Here is a 23,892-nt window from a genome sequence, read left to right as displayed (position 1 = left end):
AAAAGGTTTCCCCCCAGAGTACAGCCTGATGCGTGTGTATTTTATTTTGAGAACTGATTCTAGGAGATACAAGTGAGGGACTGAGATGAGATGAATAGGGGAAATGGGAAACAGAAAGGTATGCAGCTGAGTCCCTTGGGGCCTTGTAAGGCCCATGCAGACTATCTGAGGAAAGAAAATGGGGAACATGTAGTCAACCGCTCCTGTCTTCCATTAACCGGGTTTGAGTATGGGTATGAACATCCTGATGTATATTTGTAGTGCGTAAGTGAATGAGAGTGTTGGTTCCTGTAGAGAGCTGATATTATGGCAGAGAATCGCCAGACAGAAAGGGAAAGAGAACGCAGCGAAGGGAAAGTTTTATTTATGCACTGCTGGGTGCTGTACGATGTGAAGGTGGTGAGAGCATTTGAGGAGAGACGAGGAGGTATTTCATACGTGATTCTTTATACAGGCCAGGCTCCCTCCATGATCTTTGAAATTTGAGAGCAATTCAGTCCCAGATTCTTCTGTTTCAAAGCTCACCACTTGAGGACAATGGCTTAAATAATCCCCTGTATGGTAAAGACCGATGTTCACATCACCTCTTTCTAGTTGATTTACAACTGGAATGTGCATGACACTCAAAGGTGATTCCTATCCAATCAGAAAAGACACCCTCTCAGGGTGAACTAAGACCCACGTTTTGAAGAGTATCTTCCTTTAGTTCCCAGGGAAATTCAAAAAAATCTCATGGTCTCCTTAGTGTCTAGGTGTTGAATCAGAGACCTCCGTGGAGGCAATTAACATAAAAAGTAACAGAAACAACACTTTTCTCTTTTAAAAATAGTTTTGAGGGGTGCCTGGGTTGCTCAGTCGGTTAGGTGTCCGACTTGGGCTCGGGTCATGATCTCACGGCTCATGAGTTCGAGCCCCGCGTCGGGCTCTGTGCTGACCGCTCCGGGCCTGGAGCCTGCTTCCGATTCTGTGTCTCCCTCTCTCTCTCTCTGCCCCTCCCCCGCTCATGCTCTGTCTCTCTCTCTCTCTCAAAAATAAATAAACATTAAAAAAAAATTTAAAAACATAGTTTTGAAAGGTTATGTGTGTATGTGGATGGTTTGATACTGCTTACCTGTTTTATTATAGAATTTTTAGTTTGTCTTGAGGTTTTTACCTTTAAGGGGCAAATCACACTTAAAAAGCCTGCTACTGGAGTTCTAGGAAGCAGATAGAATGCACAAATACACGTGAAATAGTTGGATTGTAACCAAGGGCAAATGTATCAAGGAGAACGTTCAGTCACATGATTCTTCTAATAACTGGTGTCTATGTCGGTGAGCACTCCCTTTTCTAAAGCAGCCCAGTGATTAAAACTCAAAGAATCACGGGAGATGAAAAATGTCCACCTTCCTATTAAGCAGTATGTTTTCACTGGAGGTCCATTTAGCCTTTAAGGTGAAAGTGGGTTCCAGACAAATGTCTTTCACATTAGAAACTGTATTAAATTAATTGAAAAATAGATAAACATTGATAATAGTAATAAAACAGGAGAAATGATGAACAGTAAAAGGTAAATACTTTTAAAATGTTGCTCAAATAGACATTCAATAAAACCACATCTTTCAGACAACATAATTATTTGCATCATAAAAAACTCTAGTGGTTGAAATTTAAAATATTGATTAAAAAGCTTCAGTTGGACTTCAAATCAGCCTAAAAAGAAATTTCCATCTTAATAAAATAGGCAAAACTTTCCTTTTAAACATTAAAACTTATTTTTTTTAAAAAATGTGTTTACTATTCTTGAAAAAGACCTGAAATGGGTCTCTCAGAAAAGTGAGCCTTTCCCATTTTAAACTGAATTCAGCGGAGCAGTGAAGACACAATACCATAGCATCCAGAAGAAAAGTCGAATATCTAAAAAACAATCTCTACGTTTCCAAATACCCAGATTTTGGAGTTGATCCTTTAAACAAACAGGAGGGTTACTGAGCAGTTCTGTGACATCTTTAAGTTTCCTCCTGGTGTTCTAATGTCATGATATCCAGCCTGTCCTGAGGAATTTGAGAGAAACCACAAAAACATAGCACGCTGCCTAGAATTATCTGAACTTCTAAGCTTGATTACAGACTTTCAGACATCTGAGAAGATCCCTTAAGTCACCAAAGTGATTTTAGTCACCAAATTTAATATTCTCATGACTTAAATTTGACTTCAGACAGTCAAGTTTATTTTACACTCTCAGTTACTTACTACTGCAAGTCAATACAGCACAGGAATTAATGCATTTGTGCCTTCAACTCAAATAGCAAACACTGCTGTTGGTGAACTTTTTGGCCAATGAATAAAAAATATTTCATTTCTAATTCTCACCAGAAGGATTTAAATTAAACAGTAACAGATGAAGTGGGCAGGCACAGAATACTAATAGGAACTGGCGAATGAAATAATCCAGCTCTTTGCTTTTACAATGAAAATGAGAATTGATTCTGCATTGAGAGAGAGAAGTAAAAGGACCAAGTGTTTTAAAAAAAGACTTCTCCACCAAAAGAGCAAAATAGCACTCAGTGGCATTGCATTGTTAACAAAATTTCTTTATCAGAAACTATAATTTAATATTTAAGTATCTAATTTACATGTGACAAGGTATCATATTCAAAAAATTAAATTGCAACTAGAAAACTAGTAACCACTAAAAACGATACCAAACACAACCCAAACATTTATAGGAAAGCAACAGCTAGAGTCTGAATTGGAAAAAATGTTTCATCATATTTGGCTCATTAAACAAAGCATCCATTACAGCCTGTAAAAGAGCATCTCTTGTAATTCATCAGAAGTTTATCCTTTGTAGCATGAATAACATGTAAAGATAGATTTATTGACTGTATATGCACACGTGTGTCTATATATTGTGAGACATACACTCGTGTGTTGTTTTAAAGATACTGTATCTACTGATAACTGGCTGAACTTTGGAAGGTGCTGAAATCCGTATTTCTACATGACCCTTGACCCATTTAATAATGTCTTTTTATAAACAGAAATTACATAAAATACTCTGTTTTTTATTAACTGAATATTTTCGTAAGCATAATAATAGACAATGAAGGAATTGCACTTGTAAAGATACAGTAAGGTGTTAGATTGCAGCTCAGCCATCAAAGATCAGGGGTGTGGTACTGATAAGTAAGTGTGCATCCTATGCAAAGATGATGGTGGCCACTGAAATTAAAATGAGAGCAACTAGTTACAGAACAAAGAGGGGGATAACAGAAGAAAACATGCACTACTCCTACTTTAATGCAAAACTAATTTCTCCCAGGAAACCAACCCTTAGACCTTCCTTACACAAAGAAACAGGTTCTGCACCCTTAGCAACACAGTAGACTTGGACATCTGGTTTCAAATTCTAGTTCATTGTCTCTGAGTGTGCTGTTCCAGTGTCACCTCCTTAAGCTGCCCTTGGAATTCTGGAGCATGTACAATATTACAGTCTCTTGGTTAGGTTCCATTGAGCCTCAATATCCCCTTCAGTTCTATATAAATAGGGTCCGTTATTCATCTTCTTCTGGTTCCTGTGGTAACACGGGTATTTCTTCCTTTAAACAATCACTGAAGAATCTGAGGATTGTGCTGTAGAGATGATACTTGCTCTTCTCAGATATGTTATGACCTTCATCTGGGTAGATCTAAGATATTGAGGGAGGAAGAGATTTAAAGTTACCAAATAGATACTGTCCCTCAGAATTCATTCCTTTAGCCCAATGGCAAGGGAACTTTGGAAAGTAATATCTGACCAAAATCTAACCTAATTTAACTCTTGAGTTCTTTGTGCCCAGCTTTTCTTTTTGTAATTATAATCCCATGGTAATAATTGAGATAAAATACAATTTTCTATGTATTTAAATTAAAATTCGTTGGTCAAAAAAAGTAGAGCTCTCTGTGTTCGTGTTGGCTAAGACAACACTAAAATTCCCCTCAGCTTGACTAAATTTTAAAGTTTCTTCCCAACTATAGGGCCCTGACCTTTCTTTTCTTAAGAGCATTCCCTCTAGAAAACTCGCAATTTTGTAAATTCTCTGTCCCTTTGTATGTAAATCTTCTTCAGTAGTGCCACTTTTACAATTTAGGAAATGTCCTTCTCAAGGACCTAAAAGCCATTTCTCCTAAATGTAAATATTGAAGGGGATAAACCCTCCTCCAGGTTGTAAAACTCCCTTTTGTCATAAACAAAGTTTACTTTGCCTTTTGGTAAGGTGAATTACCACACACAGATGACCTATGATTCCCTCCACCTCAGTTATTAAATACTCTCCAGCCCTCTATTTCAAAAGATTTAATTTCTCTCCCCTTTTGCAATAGTCTTAAATAAAGTCTTCCTTGTCTGTTTAATCTTGTCCGGTACAAATTTTATTTTGACCGTGACCCCTCCAATATAAAAGACATTAGTAATTTTTCTAAAATTACAAATACGAATATTTGTCAATTCCTGGGTGTAAAGTTTTTATTTTTTTTATTTTTTAAACTTTTTATTACTTTTACTATTAACATGACATCGCTTATTTTTTACTTTTTTAATATTTTCAAGTTTTTATTTTAATTCCAGTTGACTTACAGTATTATGTTGGTTTCAGATGCACAGCACAGTAATTCAGCAGTTTCATACAAAAAATATAGAATGCTTCATGAATTTGCATGCCATCTTTGTGCAGGGGCCCTACCAATCTTCTCTGTATTGTTCCAGTTTCAGTATATGTGCTGCTGAAGCAAGTATCTAAGTATGACTTTTTTAGATGGTGCCTCACTGCTGTGACGAAAGCCTCCTGCTCCTTCGTATTGTGGCATGACCTACCATCTGTCTATCTCTACATCTCCATGGGTCATCATCCTAACCCTGGTACCTGCGTTGTAGAAATGTTGAACTACTTTTGGTTCTTTAAAATGCTGAAAAATGAAAATCACTTCTTTTCCCCCTTCTGTGACTCCTCCCTCAGACTGAAAGTTCCTTAAAGGTGTAAGATCTGTCGTATTGATCCATCTAGCCCAGTGATCACTATAAAGTAAGTCTTTGATACCATTTACTATATGTGGTTGCGCATGTAATAGATGATAAAGGGACTAGAAGGGAAATAGAACATTAAGCCTTTAAGACAATTCATTATTCATGATAGAGATAAAAGTCAGAGAGGAAAAAGATGCTTTTGGAAGTTTATTCAATTTAGTTATCAAGCATGAGCTGATCTACCTTCTCAGCATGGTAACGGGAAAACAGCCCACAATCTTTGATACGTAAAAATCACGGTTAAAAATAATACCATGGGAGACAGAGTACAGAAGCTGTGTTCTGTATCCCAAACTAAAAAACCAAGGTAGGAAAACAGTCTTGTGAAAAAGTGGCTTACCTGCATAGTATAATTCACTCCAGCTTTTATTAGATGTTTGATTAATTCTGCTGAATGCTGGAAATGGACTTTTGCTGTAAGAAATTAAATTATATTATTCAATGCAGATACATTTGTTAGGATCAGAACGTTTTAAATCATTTTTTAAAGAGATTATGTTACCTCACATACATTGCACATCAACTCGAAAGCCAGTAAGATACGATGCTGATAAAACTTTGAGGTTTATGAAAAAAAAATACTAAACATTACAAAAAAATAGATTGACACAGGAGCTACTACTGAGGCTGTACTTATTGTAATGGATGGTATTTAAATTTACTTTATCATTTGTTTATTTCTAATTCAAATATGTTATATCATTACAACTATTTAACACACTGAATATCTATCTGTATGATAATATAGCAAACCATCTTTCCGTTCCTCTCTGAGGATTACTGGGGCCCAGTCTCTGTCAGATACTGACATTTTGTTTTATTTTAAATTGGAAAAAATTATTCCATGTTAAGAAATTAGACTCTACATCTCATTATTGAAGGACTCAGTATTTAATGGGGATCATACAGGTTTCTCCTGTTTCCTTCTGTCTTCCCTCTCTGCCTGAACCTGAGGTCCAAAACTCTGAAATACACGGCACAGTAGATTGGGGCTGTGTAAATTGCCCTAACTAGCTCTGAAGACAGATGGAGCACTCAAACCTCTTTGTGCAGCACTTTGCTCAGATGCTGCCTGGCTATTTATTCCTATACTTTGTGCATCTTTAAATTTCTTTAAATAACTTTTAAGCTAACCTTTAAGTGTCTTTATCAAACTAGGTCGGACTTAAATAGTTTAATCTTCTTCATTGCTCTAATTCTATGATGCTGCTTAATCCTACTACATAGCAGACAATAAAAGATTCGAAAAGATAATTTAAATCTTTTTAAAATCTACCCAAGATCTTTTTCAACTTCTTCCTTTTGTACTTAGAGTATTACCATGTTACTTCTTTTTTTTTATGTTAAATTTATTGTCAAATTGGTTTCCATACAACACCCAGTGCTCATCCCAACAGGTGCCCTCCTCAATACCCATCACCCACCCTCCTCTCCCCCATCAACCCTCAGTTTTTAAGAGTCTCTTATGGTTTGGCTCCCTCCCTAACTTTTTTTTTTCCTTCCCCTCCCCCATGGTCTTCTGTTAAGACCATGTTACTTCTTTTTTTTTAATTTTTTTTAATGTTTATTTACTTTTGAAGAAGAGAGAGACAAAGTGTGAGTGGGGGAGAGGCAGAGAGAGAAGGAGACACAATCCCAAGCAGGCTCCAGGCTCCAAGCTGTCAGCACAGAGCCTGATGCGGGGCTCGAACTCATGAACGGTGAGATCATGACCCGACCCGAAGTCGGTCGCTCAACCGACTGAGCCACCCAGGCACCCCATCATGTTACTTCTAAGTAAGTTTGAAAATCTCCCTGTAAATATAAGAGTTACGAGAAATGCTGATGGGGGGGGGGGCGGGGACAATGATTGAGGTAAAACGATCCCTAACAGAGCTCAGTTGTTTATTATCGAAAAAAAAGTTTGAAAAGGACTCTGTCATTTCACTGTATGGATTCAGCTGAGAAGATAAATGTACAAATATATCTTCCAGTTAGATTTTTTTTTGTTTAGTTTCTGGTGTGAATCCTGTTGGAATTTATCACTAGCCCCCATCCTAAAACAGGAGTATTAAGGGTCTGATTGTCTTTGTGAACTAATTTGTTGATAGTTTTTGGGGATAATATTAATAATAGTACCATTACAATGCCATTGAGCACCTATAATCCACCAGGCCCTTATGAGGTGTATGTATGTGGTGGGTGTATGAGTTGTGTGTGTGTGTGTGTGTGTGTGTGTGTGTGCGTGCGTGTGCGTGCACGTACAGGTGCTTTTCCTCTGAAGTGGCCGGTGCTGAACCTCTGCTAGCATTTTATCAGTGGGGTGAAAACCCAGATCCATGACTGAGTCAGACAGGAAGAACATGATTTTCTTTAATAGCTGCAACACATTGACTGAGACATTTGGATAGCACTAATACATTCTAGGGTAATGACAAGATGTAAAATAATTTAACACCCAAGAGAACTTATTCTCACAACTGACATTCAGAGCACAATGAAAATGAGCCTTCATGACAGATTCAAACCCCCTTTCTATGAATTAGTAGTTGTGTGATATTTGGCAGGTTAGATACATTCCATAATATTTACTTCCCCAATCAGTTAAATAAGAGTAATCATACCTGTTATGCAACATTTTTGTGAAAAAAGGATAGTGTAATCTTAAAAGCTTTGGACATATTTTCTGACATATACTCAACACTCGATTTCTATTTTTTGTTGCCACTATTAATATACATGTAAGATCTTAATACCTTAGAACAAGATTCTAATCTGTCAAAATGTTTATCCTCTTTTTCCTATATTTAACCCAACACAGGTATGAGGTCATCTAAGTATTTTTTAAAATTTTATAATTGTTGCAGATTTTCAGAAAAGTTGAAAAGACCATACAGAGAGTCCATGTATGTCCCTTACCCAAATCCCCCTATTGTTAACATCTCACATTATTATGGCCCATTTGTTACAATTAAGAAACATTTAGATATCATGACTCCTTAACCTCTTCTGATCTATGAGAAATCGTCAGACTTGTTTTTGATGACATTGACAATTCTGAGGAGTACAGGTCAAATGTTTGGCAGAATATACCTCATTTGGGTTTGTCTAATGTTTTTCTCGTGGGTAGACTGAGGTAATGGGTTTTTGGGACAAGACCATAGAGAATGCCTTTCTCATGAAGTGATGTCAAAGGTGCAAACCATCAACATTACTTGATCACCTGGCTGAGATGTTATTTATTGAGTTTCTCTCTTGTAAAGTCACTCTTTTCCCCCTTTTCCGTACAGTACTCTTTAGAAGCAAATCACTAAGTACAACCCATTCTTTTTTTTTTTAATTTTTTTTTCAACGTTTATTTATTTTTGGGACAGAGAGAGACAGAGCATGAACGGGCGAGGGGCAGAGAGAGAGGGAGACACAGAATGGGAAACAGGCTCCAGGCTCTGAGCCATCAGCCCAGAGCCCGACGCGGGGCTCGAACTCACGGACCGCGAGATCGTGACCTGGCTGAAGTCGGACGCTTAACCGACTGCGCCACCCAGGCGCCCCAAGTACAACCCATTCTTAAGGGGTAAGAGAGGAGAGTTAAGCTTTGCTTCCTTGAGGGAGTGTACCTACATAAATTATTTGGAATCATACCTAAGGGTGATTTGTTTCTTCTCGTCCATTTACCTGTTTATTCAAATATACACACACTATGTAAATTTATGTAGTGAATAATACATTATATGTGGTGTGTGTATTTGAAGTATACACTATATATACACACTATATACACATACGTTACATGCTGTAGACTGTATTTATATACATATACGTGTGTGTGTATATATATATATATAAACACGTGTGTGTGTGTATATATATATATATGCATACACACACACACACACACACACACATACATACATCAGTATTGATCTACACTCTAATCATGTCCTGGCATACTTTAAGTTAAGGTAAACAGCTTATATAGTCTTTGCTATAAGACCTTTTTAGGGATATTGTCTGTAAATTAGGGTAAAACTACAGAGTCAGGGCAGGGTAGACCAACAAAATCAAGTTCAGGTGTTAGGAAATACTGATTCAAGGCTTTGACTCTGCTCACGAGCCACACAGCCTTTGTTAAATCAGTTTCCTCCTTGAAATTGATTTTTCTCATCTGTGAATGGAGCTATAAATACTCAGCCTTCTGTTGTAAAGTATCACATAAAATAATAAATATATATATAAATTCTTTGAACCCTAAACACTTCAAAGAGAATATAAAATTATATTTATTACTAGTAATATCAATCACATCCATATCCAGTGTTTAAAGTGATGAAAAAAGGAGAAGTGATATAAAAGGGCTCTTTAGAAAGTTTTTGTGTTAACTTTAAATGAGTGATCTCATCAGAATTTTATCTCAGTGCTGGCATCTTTTTGCTATCATGTTGTTTTCTCAGCTAGTTTCCATTTGAAGTGTGCTGAGTAACGCCACAGTGGCAGTCACCAGCCATATGCGGTTATTAAATTTTTAATTAATTAGAATTAAACAATTTAAAATTCAGTTCCTGATCATATTAAACGCATTTCAAGTGCTCAAGAGCCATATGTGGCTGGTGGCTGTAGTGTTCCACAGCACAAGTACAGAACATTTCCATCATCCCAGAAATTTTTATTGGATGGTGTTGTCATTGAGACTCACAACTTGCTTTTCTCTTGGTCTTGACTTCCTTCTTCCTACTCCCTATCACAAATTGACTTCTTTGTGCCACTATCCTCTGCTATTACCTTCAGAAAGTTTACAGGGTCCTTTGTAAGTAAGTTCATAGATGTACCCCTTTGTTCAAGGTCAGACCCCATCAAGCAGTAGCAGCAAATACGATACTTACTGTCAGCAGTCCCATGAATTATTAATATATTTTCTTCTTTTAAGCCATGAATATTATGGAGGACACTGGATGCCTATAAGGAAAGCACAAATATCTCTATATAGATCTACTTATATTTGTAATTTGACTGAATTTTTAGAACAAGTATACTCTTTCTTGATTATTTTAAATTTTGTTACCTGGTATGTGCTTTCTTCCCTAGATGGCATACCAAGATATCTTTCAGAAAATGCTGAGGCTGTGACCCAAGAAAACAGAAATTTTAGAATTTAAAAATCATTTGACTAGCTTATTTCATTATTTGATTTCTACATTTCATATGTTCCAGTAAAATTGATTGAATCAGTGAGGTGATAAACAGCTGAAAACATCTCTGATAGCACACAATAAGTGAGGTCAACTGAGCTCTTCTGCATTGGAATTTTCTTTTTTTTTTTTTTTTTTTTTTTTTTTTTTTTTTTTTTTTTTTACAAATCAATACATTAGGTCAATTTGTAGGAAGTACTCACCATACAACTTCAAGTCTGTGATGGGTGCAATCACTGATCCACATTTAAAAAGCTTTTCATCTGATTTTAAGATCATTGATGCAATATAGCCACCATACCCCTGGCAAAATTAAAAAAAATAATAATAATAATAACGCGTGTGTTGTGTGTGTGTGCTTGCGTGTGTGTGTGCTTGCGTGTGTGTGTGCTTGCGTGTGTGTGTGTGTGTGTGTGTGTGTGTGTGTGCGTGCGCATCACTTATCCCTGGAGATAATTTTAGCTTTTGATCACTATTTGGTAATATGCATAACAGAATGTCTTCTGATGTCTCAGACTTGAGGAAAGAATACGGTAAGATACACTTTGTACAGCTGAAAAAGGAAAATAATTTAAATTTTTAACAAGCTATTTTAATAACTTTAGGGAAAATATAAAATTAATTATATATCACCAGTGTCCAATGTTTGCTTTCTCATCTCATGTAGTATATTTGGGAACAACTCCAATTCATTCAAAGCTAGGGAAATATAGCCCTTATTAACTCGTACATCATTTTCAGCAAATTACATATGTATATTTAGTGAAATATTTAAAAATGATGGTTATGTAGAAATAGGAAATAAGAATTAAATATTTATAATCTGTTTTCACAAATACAGATTCTGCTTTCAGTCCCACACAATTCACTATTTGAATGAAATGAGATTGATAAATAATATTACTAGTTACGTGAGTTGGATTATTTTTCAAATTTAATTTTTAAATGTCCTCCTGCAAAGCTTTTGAACTAATTTAAATTCTTTTTTTATTTTTTTATTAAAATTTTTTTTAACGTTTATTTATTTTTGAGACAGAGAGAGACAGAGCATGAACGGGGGAGGGTCAGAGAGAGGGAGACACAGAATCTGAAACAGCCTCCAGGCTCTGAGCTGTCAGCACAGAACCCAACGCAGGGCTCGAACTTATGGACCGTGAGATCGTGACCTGAGCCGAGGTTGGCCGCCTAACCGACTGAGCCACTCAGGCACCCTGAACTAATTTAAATTCTTAAAAAAAAAAAAAATCAAGATGTCCAGTTTTCTTTTGTAGTCCATGATTTGTCCAGGAAAATTCCAGAAGAGATTTTAACAATTTAATAGATTTGGGCTAAGGGAATGACCTACTGAGTTATATATTCATTTTATAAATTAATTTTTAGCTGTACTCTGAGCAGTGTTCTTCATCTTGCTAGATATCAGAGTATCCTGGGAGATACAAAAACAATGAATACCCAGGCCTTAGCCTCAGAAATTCTGATGTAATTTGTTCATGATGAGGTCTACTTTAAAGATTACCAGATGATATTAGTGTTGTCCTATGCAATAGTCATCTGCTATCTGCACTAAATTCTTGAGATGTGAAATACAGAATCTCATTTATGCTTATTTGGACTATTATTTAAAAATTGGGATGATTGACATCAAAGTCCTAAATGCAGTCAGAGATTACCGAAGTATCTGAGAGAACAAAGAGTAGCAGAATATGCCACCCCAAAATATGCCACTTTGCCTATTGATTATTTTGAGCTGCAGGCACTTGGAGAATAACAAATGACAGGGAAAGCCTTTCTCTGAACTCCCGCTATCTGCCTAAAGACAGATCCTCCAGAAAGAACTCAATTGTCATAGATCCCCTTCCTGGGAGTGTCATCAACTAAGGAAGATTGACTCTTGTCACTAGAAGTCCACAACACACCTGGAGAGATTGTCACAGAGTATCACATTTCCTATCTGTTCTTCTAAGGGCCCATTCATCTTTGCTAATAATCAGTCTCCTAAAAGGCCTATATCCCACTCCCCTTTCCCTATTAAGATGGTATGTAAGCCTGAATTCTAAACTCACCTGAGAGAGTTACTCACTTTACCTGGGTATGTCCCATGTATACATGCGTGAGGTGTACATGTCAATAAACTTGTTTTTCTCTTGTGGATCTGTCTTTTATTACAGGGGTCTTAGACAAGAGTTCAGAAGGGTAGAGGGAAAATGATTTTTCATCCTTTGCCCATGTCCGTTTTGTCCTAGATTAGTTGGCTAGTACCCAGAAGCTTGAGCAAAGCTTCTCCAACAATTGGGAACTAAGGGATGTAAAATTATCCTTTATAGACGTAAGCCATCACAGAGTGCCTTTACTCATTCTTTTTGTAAGATATAAAAATATCCTTAGGTCAGCAAAATTCAGAAGTAGTAGGCTTAAGAGTGTTAACACATATAAAGAAAGAAGTGGAAAGGAAGAACAATTTCCCTCAATCCTCTGAATTCATTGCTGATGCCTTGTAATAAAAGATTATCAAGAGAAAAAACAATTGGGGTGGGTGCCTGTGTGGCTCAGTTGAATGTCCAACTTTTGATTTCGGCTCAGGTCATGATCTCACAGTCGTGGAATTGAACTGGGCATATTGCTTGGGGTTCTCTCTCTCTCTCTTCTTCTGCCTCTTGTGTGCCCTCTTTCCCTCTCTCTCTCTCAAAAAAAAAAAAGGAAAAAAAGAGAAAAAATGTTTATTAACATGCATACCTCATGTACACATGGGAGATACCCAGTGAAACTGAATAACTCCTTAAAAATGGCCCAAGCCACCACCTTAAATACCATCTTTAGCCAAAGGCAAAAGAAAGATGTTGAGCGTGGGGTGCCTGGGTGGCTCAGTCAGTTAAGCACAGGACTTTTGATTTTGGCTCAGGTCATGATCTCATGGTTCAGTTCCTGAGATTGAGCCCCACATCAGGCTGTGGACTGACAGCACCGAGCTTGCCTGGCATTCTCTCTCCCTCTCTCTCCCTCTCTCTCCCTCTCTCTCCCTCTCTCTCCCTCTCTCTCCCTCTCTCTCCCTCCCTCTCTCTCTCTCTCCCTCCCTCTCTCTCTCTCTCTCTCTCATCCCCCCCCCACACTCATACACATTTTCTCACTCTCTTTTAAAATAAATAAACATTAAAAAAGAAAAAGAAAGAAAGATAGATGTTGGAGGGAGCTGTTATGGGAGGTTACCAGGAAAAGAACTATAAACAAGGATAAGGTTGGTTAGGCAGATTTAAGTCTGATTTGCAGTCAGTGCCTTCTGTTAATAAGGGTTTCTTTATGATTTAGAGTCAGTCTTCTCATCCTGGTTCAGGGAGGGAGACACAAACGGAGATTTCCTTTATAAATGTAAATGTCTCTTACAAAAGAGTAACTTCTGTTTCCAAAGCTTCTCCTGTGTCTGCTGTTTTTTAAAAGAATCAGCTCAAAATAATCCTTATGCCAAAGAGGCATTTTCTGGGATGGCATATTCTCCCCTTCAGAAATATGCAGGGATGGGATGAGTTCTGCAAAGCAAGTAAGTAAGTAACTATTATAGAGCAAAAGTGTAGAAAACCCCTAAAAGTTCTGTCCTTAAAGGGAGCTTTTCCAGCATATTGTTCCTTGTTCTTGATCAGGGAGGTAAGACCAAGATGTTGCAACCCAAGAGGTTTCAAGTATGTCCCATGGGGCAACACTGTTTCCACAGTGAAAAATGTATCTCAGTTGATGCACACCTCTGTTGATAACTTTTCTGGTTCTAGTTCCACAATGGAATTACAGCAGACCTTCAATTGATAATAATTTGGTTGTTTATATAACCTGACTACTTTGAGAGAATGGGTGAATATTCCAATCCACAGAACAGCTATACATCACAATTTACTAATAGAAATTAATAAATTGGTATTATGCTTTTTTGTTTGTTTTTTACTCCCATTTCCCATAAATCTCAGTCTGATTCTCTCCAGGAATTAAATAGAATGGTGTCTTCCAGAGAAGGGGCAGATTCCAGAACAATGCCTTTCAATTCGAAAGTTCATTCAAATCACTTGGAGATCTTGTTAAAATGCCTATTCTAATTCAGTAGATTCCAGGGGATGCCTAGGCTGTTGCTCCACATTTTCAATAACAAGTTCTTACGATATAATAATATAATGACTATCCCTGCCCAAACATCTCCCTAGCTTCAGTCAGCATTCCTACACCAGTGGAGATTTATTTTTTTTTAATTTTTTTTTTCAACGTTTATTTATTTTTGGGACAGAGAGAGACAGAGCATGAACGGGGGAGGGGCAGAGAGAGAGGGAGACACAGAATCGGAAACAGGCTCCAGGCTCTGAGCCATCAGCCCAGAGCCTGAGGTGGGGCTTGAACTCACGCACCACGTGATCGTGACCTGGCTGAAGTCGGACGCTTAACCGACTGCGCCACCCAGGCGCCCCAACCAGTGGAGATTTAAACATATATATCAATGTTCTCGAAAACAGTTCAATCTATGGAGAATGGGCTGTAGGGTTTTCCGTGTGATTCTAAAGTGAAACCAGGGCTGTAAATCATTGTTGCTGCCCAAAGAGTTACATTTTACCACTTTTTACATGAAAATTTGAGATTAATGAAGCTAAATACTCTTTAAGACTTAATGATAGTGAAAGCTGTTAAATAAAATTCTCTCTATAGCATTCAAAAACCTAACCCCAAAATACTGCTTTAATTTGATTTATTTCAACAAAATAACTTCTACTTTTAAAAGAAAAATAAACACTGGGAGGCGTTAGAATAAATTAAATTTTAATTGCTCACCTTCCTCTCTGCCATTTTATATTTATTCACTGAATGCAAGAATAGATCATGAAAGAGTTCTGAGAAAATACATTCTGGAAGAGGGTGGAAATCAGATATAAGTTCTAGCTGGATACAGTATTATAACTTTAATTATCAGAACAACTATCAGGAAGATGCCAGAAAATGTGGGTCATCATATTGATTTAATCAAATAGGGGGTGTTTTTTATTTGCTATAGATCAAAAGTAGTTAATACTTAAGCTGCTCTGTTCAATTGTGCTGTCTGTCATTTCATTGGTTTCTCAGTGATCGTATTTTTCCATTCATTGTTATGTCCTTTCCATTTGCAAAGCATTTTAGCATTAGAATCTATCTTTTATAAGTTGTTGTCCGGTGCATTTAAAGTATAGAAATGTTTCCTGAGATTTTTTTTATCTTAAAAAAGATATACCCATAGTGGAAGAAACTGAATCTAATAGGTAGATGGACTTAGAGGAGCAGGCAGTGGAGTCTGTAATACCATTTTACTGAGGACTAACATTTTCATGTGCCTTGTGTTTTAAGATAATCATTGAGTTTTTTGAGTATTCCTGACAGAGTTCATGAATAGTCAAAAAGATATACTGATAGAATTAAAAAAAAGATATTTCCTGGGGCGCCTGGATGGCTCAGTCAGTTAAGCATCTGACTTCAGCCCAGGTCATGATCTCAGGACTCTTGGGTTTGAGCCCTGCATCAGGCTCTGTGCTGATAGCTCAGAGCCTGGAGCCTGCTTGGGATTCTGTGTGTGTGTGTGTGTGTGTGTGTGTGTGTGTGTGTGTGTCTCTCTCTCTCTCTCTCTCTCTCTCTCTCTTTCTCTCGCTCTCTGCCCCTCCCCCACTTGTGCTTGCTCCCTGCTCTCTCAAAAATAAAGAATAAAAAAATTAACAACAAAAAAGATATTTCCTATCCTTAGATTCGTGATTCTTTGTAAACCACATATCACTTATAGTACACAATGAATTAATTTGAAATAAAAATACTGCACGTTAGGAGTAACAGTTTATTGCAGTTTCATTTTGCATTAAATCTTAATTTGTTTAATGTGATCACAAATTTTATCACAATTCTTACAATTCTGCCTTGATTGTTTCCTTCATATTCTATATATTAAAAGCTTCAACCTTTTAGAAGTGACTCCATGTTAGTAACAAGACCTATCCCAATGGAGAATATTTTATAGCTTTAAATAATTACCTCCCTAAGTAAAGTTTTAACAAGTTTCCATATTCCTGTGTTTATACTTTTCTTTTTCTTTCTTTATATATATATTTTTTCGTTCCTAGATATCTGTGTTTCTTGCGTCCTCAAATTTCCCTGACTTAGATCAAACATGATTTCCTAGTGAAATCTTTCCTGTCCTATGAATGAAAATTGCTACCTTATCTTTATCTTGGGCCACCTATCTGCCTCTCTGCTTTATTTTTCTGAATTGTCCTATCATTAACTGACATTTCATATATTGTACTAAGTAAGTTGTCTTTTATTTATCTTTACTCACTGAACTAGAAATTCAAGAAAGCTTGTTTGTTTTTGTGACTGCTGTATGTCCAACACATTCAGACATACTAGGCACATAGTACACACTTGATAAATGTTTATGGAATGAATTAATTTTATTCCCCATTGATGTAGCCTGGTAATCATAGCAATATCCATTCTATGTATCATGTTTATAGGTTTTGAATTTTGCCATCCATTTTCAATTCATATAGTTAGTCTTTTCCTTTTTTTTTTTAACATATAAGTGAGAATTTTTTTTCTAGAAGTTTTCTTACCATTAACATTTAGATATAATTTCTTGATAGAATGAACATTAAAATTATGACACATTATGTAAGGTTAGGTTAGGTTCTGGGGATAGCCACCTATTGGCACTGGTGGGAAAAACCTGAGGGACTAATGCAAAGGGATTTTGTGACTCAAATGAAAGGAAGACTGCTGAAAGTTAATAAGCTAGACATTCAACTCAATAATTTAAGAACAAAATAGATTTAAAAAGTAGAAGAAAGAAAATAATGATGGTAAGGGCAGAAATTAGGGAAATTGAATACAAAGATGAGAACAGCTAAGCCAAAATATGGTTCATTAAAAAAGGAGGTGGGATGGGGGATGGAAGGGAGTCAAGCAGGGAGAAAAGAGCAAGTAAGAGAGAGTGTGCATGCAACCTAAGACAAGCAAAGGCAGAAAGGCACTAATAAACCAAACTGGGAGTCAAATGAGACCTTATCACCACAGTGAAATGATTAAACGTATAGTAAGACAGTATATACTATGCTTTAAAAATAGTCTTTAAACATATATGAAATGGAAACAATTATTTTAAAAGTACTAAAACTGACTTCAGAAGAAATGGAAAAATCTTGATAGTCTTGTATTGATTAAATCAATTTAAATATTAATTAAAATTTTCCAACAGAGAAAGAAACAGCCCCAGATATGTTTACAATCTAATTCCAGAAAACCAAGACGATTAGACCCCAGCCAATTTTATGAGTTTAGGATTGTTTTATTTGATATGGAAACAAAACAAGTACATTCCAAGAAAAAAAAAAATTACAAGACTTAAGAGTCTTGAAGCTAACAATGTTCCTTTGTATGCTCAGAAAGCCACCTTCTAAATTATAATTCAGTCACAGATAGGCATATTTGGTTAATTGGAAATGGAACATTTTTTTCCATTTAAAATCTAATTATATTTCTTTGTTTATATCCTATGTCAGTCTTTCATAGATTTAGACTGTCAATTACCCTGAGGTTCATCAGCCCCCTAATAAAATGATAAATATGGGATTTTAAACTTCTAAATCTGAGGCCTAGAGCTTTATTTCTTCCTATTTATAGACTAGCACTCAGCTTTCTAGTTAATATGAAGGACTTTCTAAGGTCTGTGCCAAGACTTCCTTTTGGTTTTGTCACTTTTCATTCCTTTATATGAGCCTTAATTATAGTCAATTATTTTATTTCATGTTCTTTGAACATTTACCTGAGAGCCTTCTCCTTGTCCTCTACTTGCTGAATGACTTTCACTATCCAATTTATGTTTGACTTTTTCTATAAGGCATTTTACAACCTTTTGAATCTAAATTTCCATAAGTCCTTTGTAAATTATTACATATCTCAGGACCATTAAAGAGTAAAATGTTGTCAATTTTATGCGCTGTGTATGTGGTAACAAACACCTAATATAGTATTACCAACTTAACCACTTTTAGGTGCACAGTTCAGTAGTGTGTAGTGTATTGTGTCTTGTCTAGTGTCTGTATTGTGAAACAAATCTCTACAACTTTTTCATTTTCCAAATCTGAGATCCCATTACCTATTAAGCAACAAACTTTATTTTTCCCCTCCACCTAGCCCTTGGTAATCACCATTCCGCTCTCTGTCTTCATGAAATTGACTACTCTAGATATTTTATGTAAGTGGGACCACACAGTATTTGTCACTCTATGACTGGTTCACTTCACTGAGCACAGTGTCCTCAAGGTTCATCCATGCTCTCGCATGTGATAAGTCTTCACTGTGCGCTTGTTAATTTGTTGAGAGTTTCCATTTCTTTGGAATGATCACTTTCTTAGACATTTCCATTATTTTGCTAATATCTTTCTTAGTAATGATGAGGGGGGGAGTCGCCTGGGTGACTCAGTTCGTTAAGCACCCAACTTTGGCTGAGGTAATGAATTCACGGGTTCTTGCTTTTCCAGCCCCGCATTGACCTCTGTGCTGACAGCATGGAGTGTGGAGCCTGATTCAGATTCTGTGTCACCCTCGCTCTCTGCCCCTCCCCCACTCATGCTCTGTCTCTCTCTCTCAAAAATAAAATCAATATTAAATAATGTATAGGGGTAGGTTTTCATTTATTTATTTGTACTTGTGTCAGAGAAGCATTGTCCCTGTCAATCTCTTGAATATTGTGAAGGGCAAGAATACAATAAAGCAAAGACATGGTACACTGCAGGTATCTGAAGTCAGGGGAGAGTGGTGGTGGTTTGGGCTGATTTACAATTTATTCATTTGTTAAATAGCTTTCCATATACCTATTTGTCAGTGAATACCACAAAAATTTATGCCCAGTGAAACTGTCGGTTATTCTGGTCCTGTATCTCTGAGTTCACTTATGGATAGTAAAACTTGTTTTATATTTAAATCCATGAACACCAATAATTTTCTTTGTCTCCAAACTAAAATAGTACTAGACCTCCCTCCTTTCATTTTAGTACCTGTATAGTGTCTAGCCTAGTGATATGCATAAACTAGGTGCTCAGTGAGTATCTATGTGGAGTCTCTATCCACACTGTGAAAATGATATTGGACCTGACGTAAAATTACTGCAATGAGAAGTAAATATCACGCAGAAAACACCACAAAGACCTAATTATGAATATTGGTCCTCTTTCAGTTTCTGAGCCATGTAAGTCATCCCTAAGGCTGTGGTACTTGATCCTTCTATAGAGAACACCCTGCCTCAAGAGATTGGTACGATTGGCTCCCTTTTGTTATTCAGGTATCAGCCTAAATATCACTTAATCCAAGGGGCCTTACTTGACTCCTTAATCTAAGAACATTAGCCCTTTCTAGAGTTAACTTGTGTCCACTTTTTTTGTTTTTTGGTTTCCTTGTAAGACTTCATGCTATATGAAACCATGTTTTGCATTTATGTGTTTATCAAGTTCTTTCTAGAAGATCTGCTTTACAAAAACAGATTTTGTTGTTGTTGTTTAGTTGCTGCTCTACTTATAATACCAGCACCAATTGGATTATAGATAATTGCTGGATTAATAAATGACTGAATGTATATAGTATTAATTATAATATTACATTTTAAAGAATGGTACAGAGAGATTATAGTAAAATGGGGAAATTATATATGCACACATACAAACACATGTATATACCTATATATGTATAATACACATATGTAAATCTGTGTGCTTATATACATATGCATAACATTTCTATTTACCTTTCCAAAAATGCTTAATCTTTTGGAATCAATGTATGGCTGTTTCAGTAGAAATCTGCAATGAGGAAAAAAAAACCGTTATATTTTCTTGAGTTAAATACACATGGGAATTCATTTTTGGCACCCACACACATGCAAATGTACACATAAAACCCAGAAGTCAAACCAGAAATACTTTAGTGGTTGGAGCTTTATCTTGCTACTCTAAGTGATGGCCCAGTTGTTTGGGCATCACCTGGTAGGAAGATACAAATGCCGAATTGGGGACCCCATTTCAGGCCTACAGATCTACATTTTGACAATATCCCAGCCAGTTTCTGTGTACTGGTTTAAAGAACCTACTAGTTTTCTAGGTCACTCCTGCCAGCGGGGGAATGGTGTCTGTGAAAGTTCAAGAATTATAGTTAACTGGGAAATAATAGACTTTGTAGGTTATTGTAAATAAATACTAGAGTGGTTTAATTAAGGTTGCTCCAATTTTTATAAATCTAAAGTGAATTTTAATTCCAAGGAGGCGGAAGTTCGATAATTGTTTTATTACCTGTGATGAGTGAAAAGTACTTGAAGAAATGAATGCAAGTCTATATGACTAACTTAGAAAATTGTCTATTCACTAAAGTACAGATTGCTGTACTAAAGTACATGATTCAGAGGTAATGTATCATATACTTAGCTTCTGTCATTAAAGGAAAAACAGTAGGAAAATGCGGACCCACTTACTTCACAGCTGCTATTTGGTCCTTTACTTCCACTGAACCTAACCTTCGATGAATCTCCTGCAGAATTTTCAGGCCCTGGAATCCACTTCCTCTGCCATCAAATCGTGCCGTGATAACATTATCTGTGTCAACAAGTACTGAATCCCAGTCAATGTGGAACTTATCTGTAACCAGCTGGCCTCCTGGTTCTTCATCCCTGTAAATACCAACACATTGGACCAAAACAAGAGCAATTGACCATGTGGTAGAAATTTTAGCTTTCGCACTTACTATTTCAAAATTTTGGAAAAGACCCAGGTTGCCTATTAAAATTTCTGTTAATCCTTGATAAGAAGCCTGAAAGTATCTGTTAATCCTTGATAAGAAACCTGAAAGTATAATGCCATTTTCCTTTGTAAAATTTCAAATGAAAAGTTCTCTAATGCACTGAAAACATGAAACAAGATTTAAAACTGTTCATACGAGATTATTGTAACTCATTTTTCAAATGAGAGAAAGGAAGAAAAATACATTAACTTTCCATAAGCATCTCTAAAGAACAATGATCAAGTTGACATGCGGGCCCTACTTTATTGGATTTCTTCCAGATAGTGTGTTTTATAAATGTCTTAGAGATGGTGTACAAAGGCTAAAGGATCTGTTAGCAGAACCAGTTATGGAGACTTAATAATAGTTTAACAAGCATTAAAAAGACAACAGACCCAAAATGAAGTCACTTATATTAAATTCCAAAACTTAATAAAGCCTAACCTAATTGCACTTCTAGCCTCTCCCAGAACTGGAATTTTAAACCAATGAAAATCAGGAATGTCCTGTTCAGTACTATGAAGTAATCTACATGTTAAGACCCCTCCCATAGCCCCCATCTTCCCCTTAATGGAAGGTGACCTGGGCTGAAACAATCTTTTGTGTTCTTTTGCTAAAACCCTTCTTGTCCCACCCCATTTCGGCCTATAAAATCCTTCCATTTTGTACAGGCCTTGGGGATTCTATTTGCTAGAGGGGATGCTACCCAAATCAGGAATCCTGAATAAAGCCAACTAGATCTTTAAACTACTCAGTTGAATTTTGTTTCTTGACACAATAAATGGACAATCCTAAAGACTTTCTGACTCAAATAGAAATACTACATTAATATACCCTGAATTTGTTTTTGTGGTAGAATTCTCACTAAGGAGAAATTAAGCATACATTGAGGAAATATGGTTTTACATCACTAAAGTTAACTAGAAAAGAGAGACACAGATGTTTGAAAAATTTGAAAACTAGAAGTAAAGAAGGACACACAAGTTATAAAGCATGAACATTGTCTCTGGCAGGAAAAAGTGGTACAACTTTAAAATGTCCAATTACAGTGGTACTTATTATTTTACTTTCTAGAATATAGAAAAGGGAAAAAAAGCAGAATCTCATAAAATCACAGATAATCTAGGTCCAAACATAGTTATAGTTCAAACGTTCATTTGTCCATGTGATAGATTTAAAGAGCATCAACATCTAATTTTCTGAGAACATCTCCAATTTTAGTTGAGCTGTGTACCAGAAATCTTTACCCTATTCACTCTTGTAAGGATACCAATCTCTTGACTTCTTGTTTATATAAATATGTTGCTTAGAAGCACCAGTATATACCAATACATAAATTAACCCCCATCAACAAGCTTCTAGGTTATCAAATTTGCTAAGGAAAATAACTTCCGGGCAGCAAATAGAACTGAACAGATACATGGGCCATGTGAGATCAGTGAGTTAGGTAAGGGAGGAGGTAGGAAAATAGGAAAAAAAACTAGGACAATTAAAATTTACTAAATGCTTTTATAGGCTAAATTTTGTCTCCGAAAATCTACATGTTGAATCTCTAACACCTACTGTCTCAGAATGTAACTGTATTTGGAGATAGTGCCTTTCTAGTGGTGATTCAGTTGAAATGAGGACATTAATCCATCTGACTAGTATCCTTATAAGAGAAAACTAGTACACAACAGAGACCCTAGGGACATGAACCAGGCAGAAGAAAGACTCTGTGAAGAGACACAAGAGGGAAACCAACTGCAAGCCAAGGAGAGAGGTCTCAAAAGGAATAAAATCTTCTGACACCTTGACTTTAGACTTATATTGTCCAGAACTGTGATAAAATAAATTTTTATTGTTTAGCATACCCAGCCCTATTAAAGTAATAAAAATGTCTTTTGTGGTTTAAGTACTTGAGATCCATTATTTTACTTACTGTACACTACCAGAATTTATTTAACCTTTCTGGGGATGAAGTTGTCTTTTGCATGGCTTATTTCCTGCATTATTTCTCCTATACTGTAAATAAACTGTGCCATGAAAGTGTTTAATCATGATCTCCCACCATTCCCCCCAAGTCACATAATTAATGGTGATCCTGCGAGCCAAATCTAGATCTGTTTGGTCTTTCCATGGTGTCTTCAATCTTTAACTCTTCTTGTGATTTTATTTTTAATTTAATTTAGTTTTTACAGCATTAGCTCTTGATCAGTTTATTAGGAATTTTTACTACACATACCCACGTGCTTGTTCTAATTGCTAGAGTTCTAATTGCCTAGTTCGGAACAAAGTGCAGAATTGCTATTTTTTCCAGATTCCCAGGTGATACTAATATAACTTGTCTATCCATTGAGAAGTACCATGAATCATTATGCCTAGCACAGTCTGTGGTACCTGAACACAGAAAAGGCTGTTCACCTAGATTTTTTCAAGGAAAGTATACTCATGTAAAGTTTAAAATGGAAGGACTTTTAAAAAGCCTTTAGTTTATGAGGGCTGATGGGGGGTGGGAGGGAGGGGGAGGGTGGGTGATGGGTATTGAGGAGGGCACCTGTTGGGATGAGCACTCAGTGTTGTATGGAAACCAATTTGACAATAAATTTCATATATTTAAAAAAAAATAAAAAAAAATAAAATGGAGAACATTTACACAAAAAAAGAAAATTTAAAAAAATGAAAAGCCTTTAGTTTAAATAAAGGGACTATATTTTGAAGCTTGGGGATTTATTGCAAATATTGGAAAGCAAAACATGATTCACTTCAATGATTAACTTCAATTTTTTTTTTTATTTTTTTTTAACGTTTATTTGTTTTTGAGACAGAGAGAGACAGAGCATGAACAGGGGAGGGCCAGAGAGGAGGGAGACACAGAATCTGAAACAGGCTCCAGGC

At 36.3% G+C, this 23,892-nt stretch overlaps 1 protein-coding gene and 1 non-coding gene across 2 annotated transcripts in view; both read right to left on the bottom strand.

Moving 5' to 3' along the window:
- Window positions 1-3,536: 3,536 nt before the first annotated feature.
- DPP10 (dipeptidyl peptidase like 10) overlaps window positions 3,537-23,892 on the bottom strand; it is a 649,764-nt gene continuing 629,408 nt past the window's right edge. The window contains exons 20-26 of the mRNA XM_047084533.1: window positions 20,711-20,905; window positions 19,991-20,045; window positions 10,413-10,512; window positions 10,083-10,141; window positions 9,904-9,976; window positions 5,385-5,458; window positions 3,537-3,671 (exon numbers count right to left, since the gene is read on the bottom strand). Of these exons, the coding sequence (XP_046940489.1) occupies window positions 3,537-3,671; window positions 5,385-5,458; window positions 9,904-9,976; window positions 10,083-10,141; window positions 10,413-10,512; window positions 19,991-20,045; window positions 20,711-20,905 (691 nt within the window). The remainder of the gene's footprint in view (window positions 3,672-5,384; window positions 5,459-9,903; window positions 9,977-10,082; window positions 10,142-10,412; window positions 10,513-19,990; window positions 20,046-20,710; window positions 20,906-23,892) is intronic.
- LOC124516719 (U6 spliceosomal RNA) lies at window positions 4,650-4,752 on the bottom strand. Its single transcript, XR_006963128.1, has one exon. It is a non-coding gene; the product is annotated as a U6 spliceosomal RNA (small nuclear RNA).

Source organism: Lynx rufus, unplaced genomic scaffold (genome assembly GCF_022079265.1).
Source record: "Lynx rufus isolate CCGP_SWC_20201006 ecotype Redwood Valley unplaced genomic scaffold, mLynRuf1.p SCAF_2, whole genome shotgun sequence".
In the NCBI taxonomy this organism is placed as follows: Eukaryota; Metazoa; Chordata; class Mammalia; order Carnivora; family Felidae; genus Lynx; species Lynx rufus.
The sequence above is the reverse complement of the archived record's forward strand: the minus strand, read 5'-3'. Positions and strand labels throughout refer to the sequence as shown.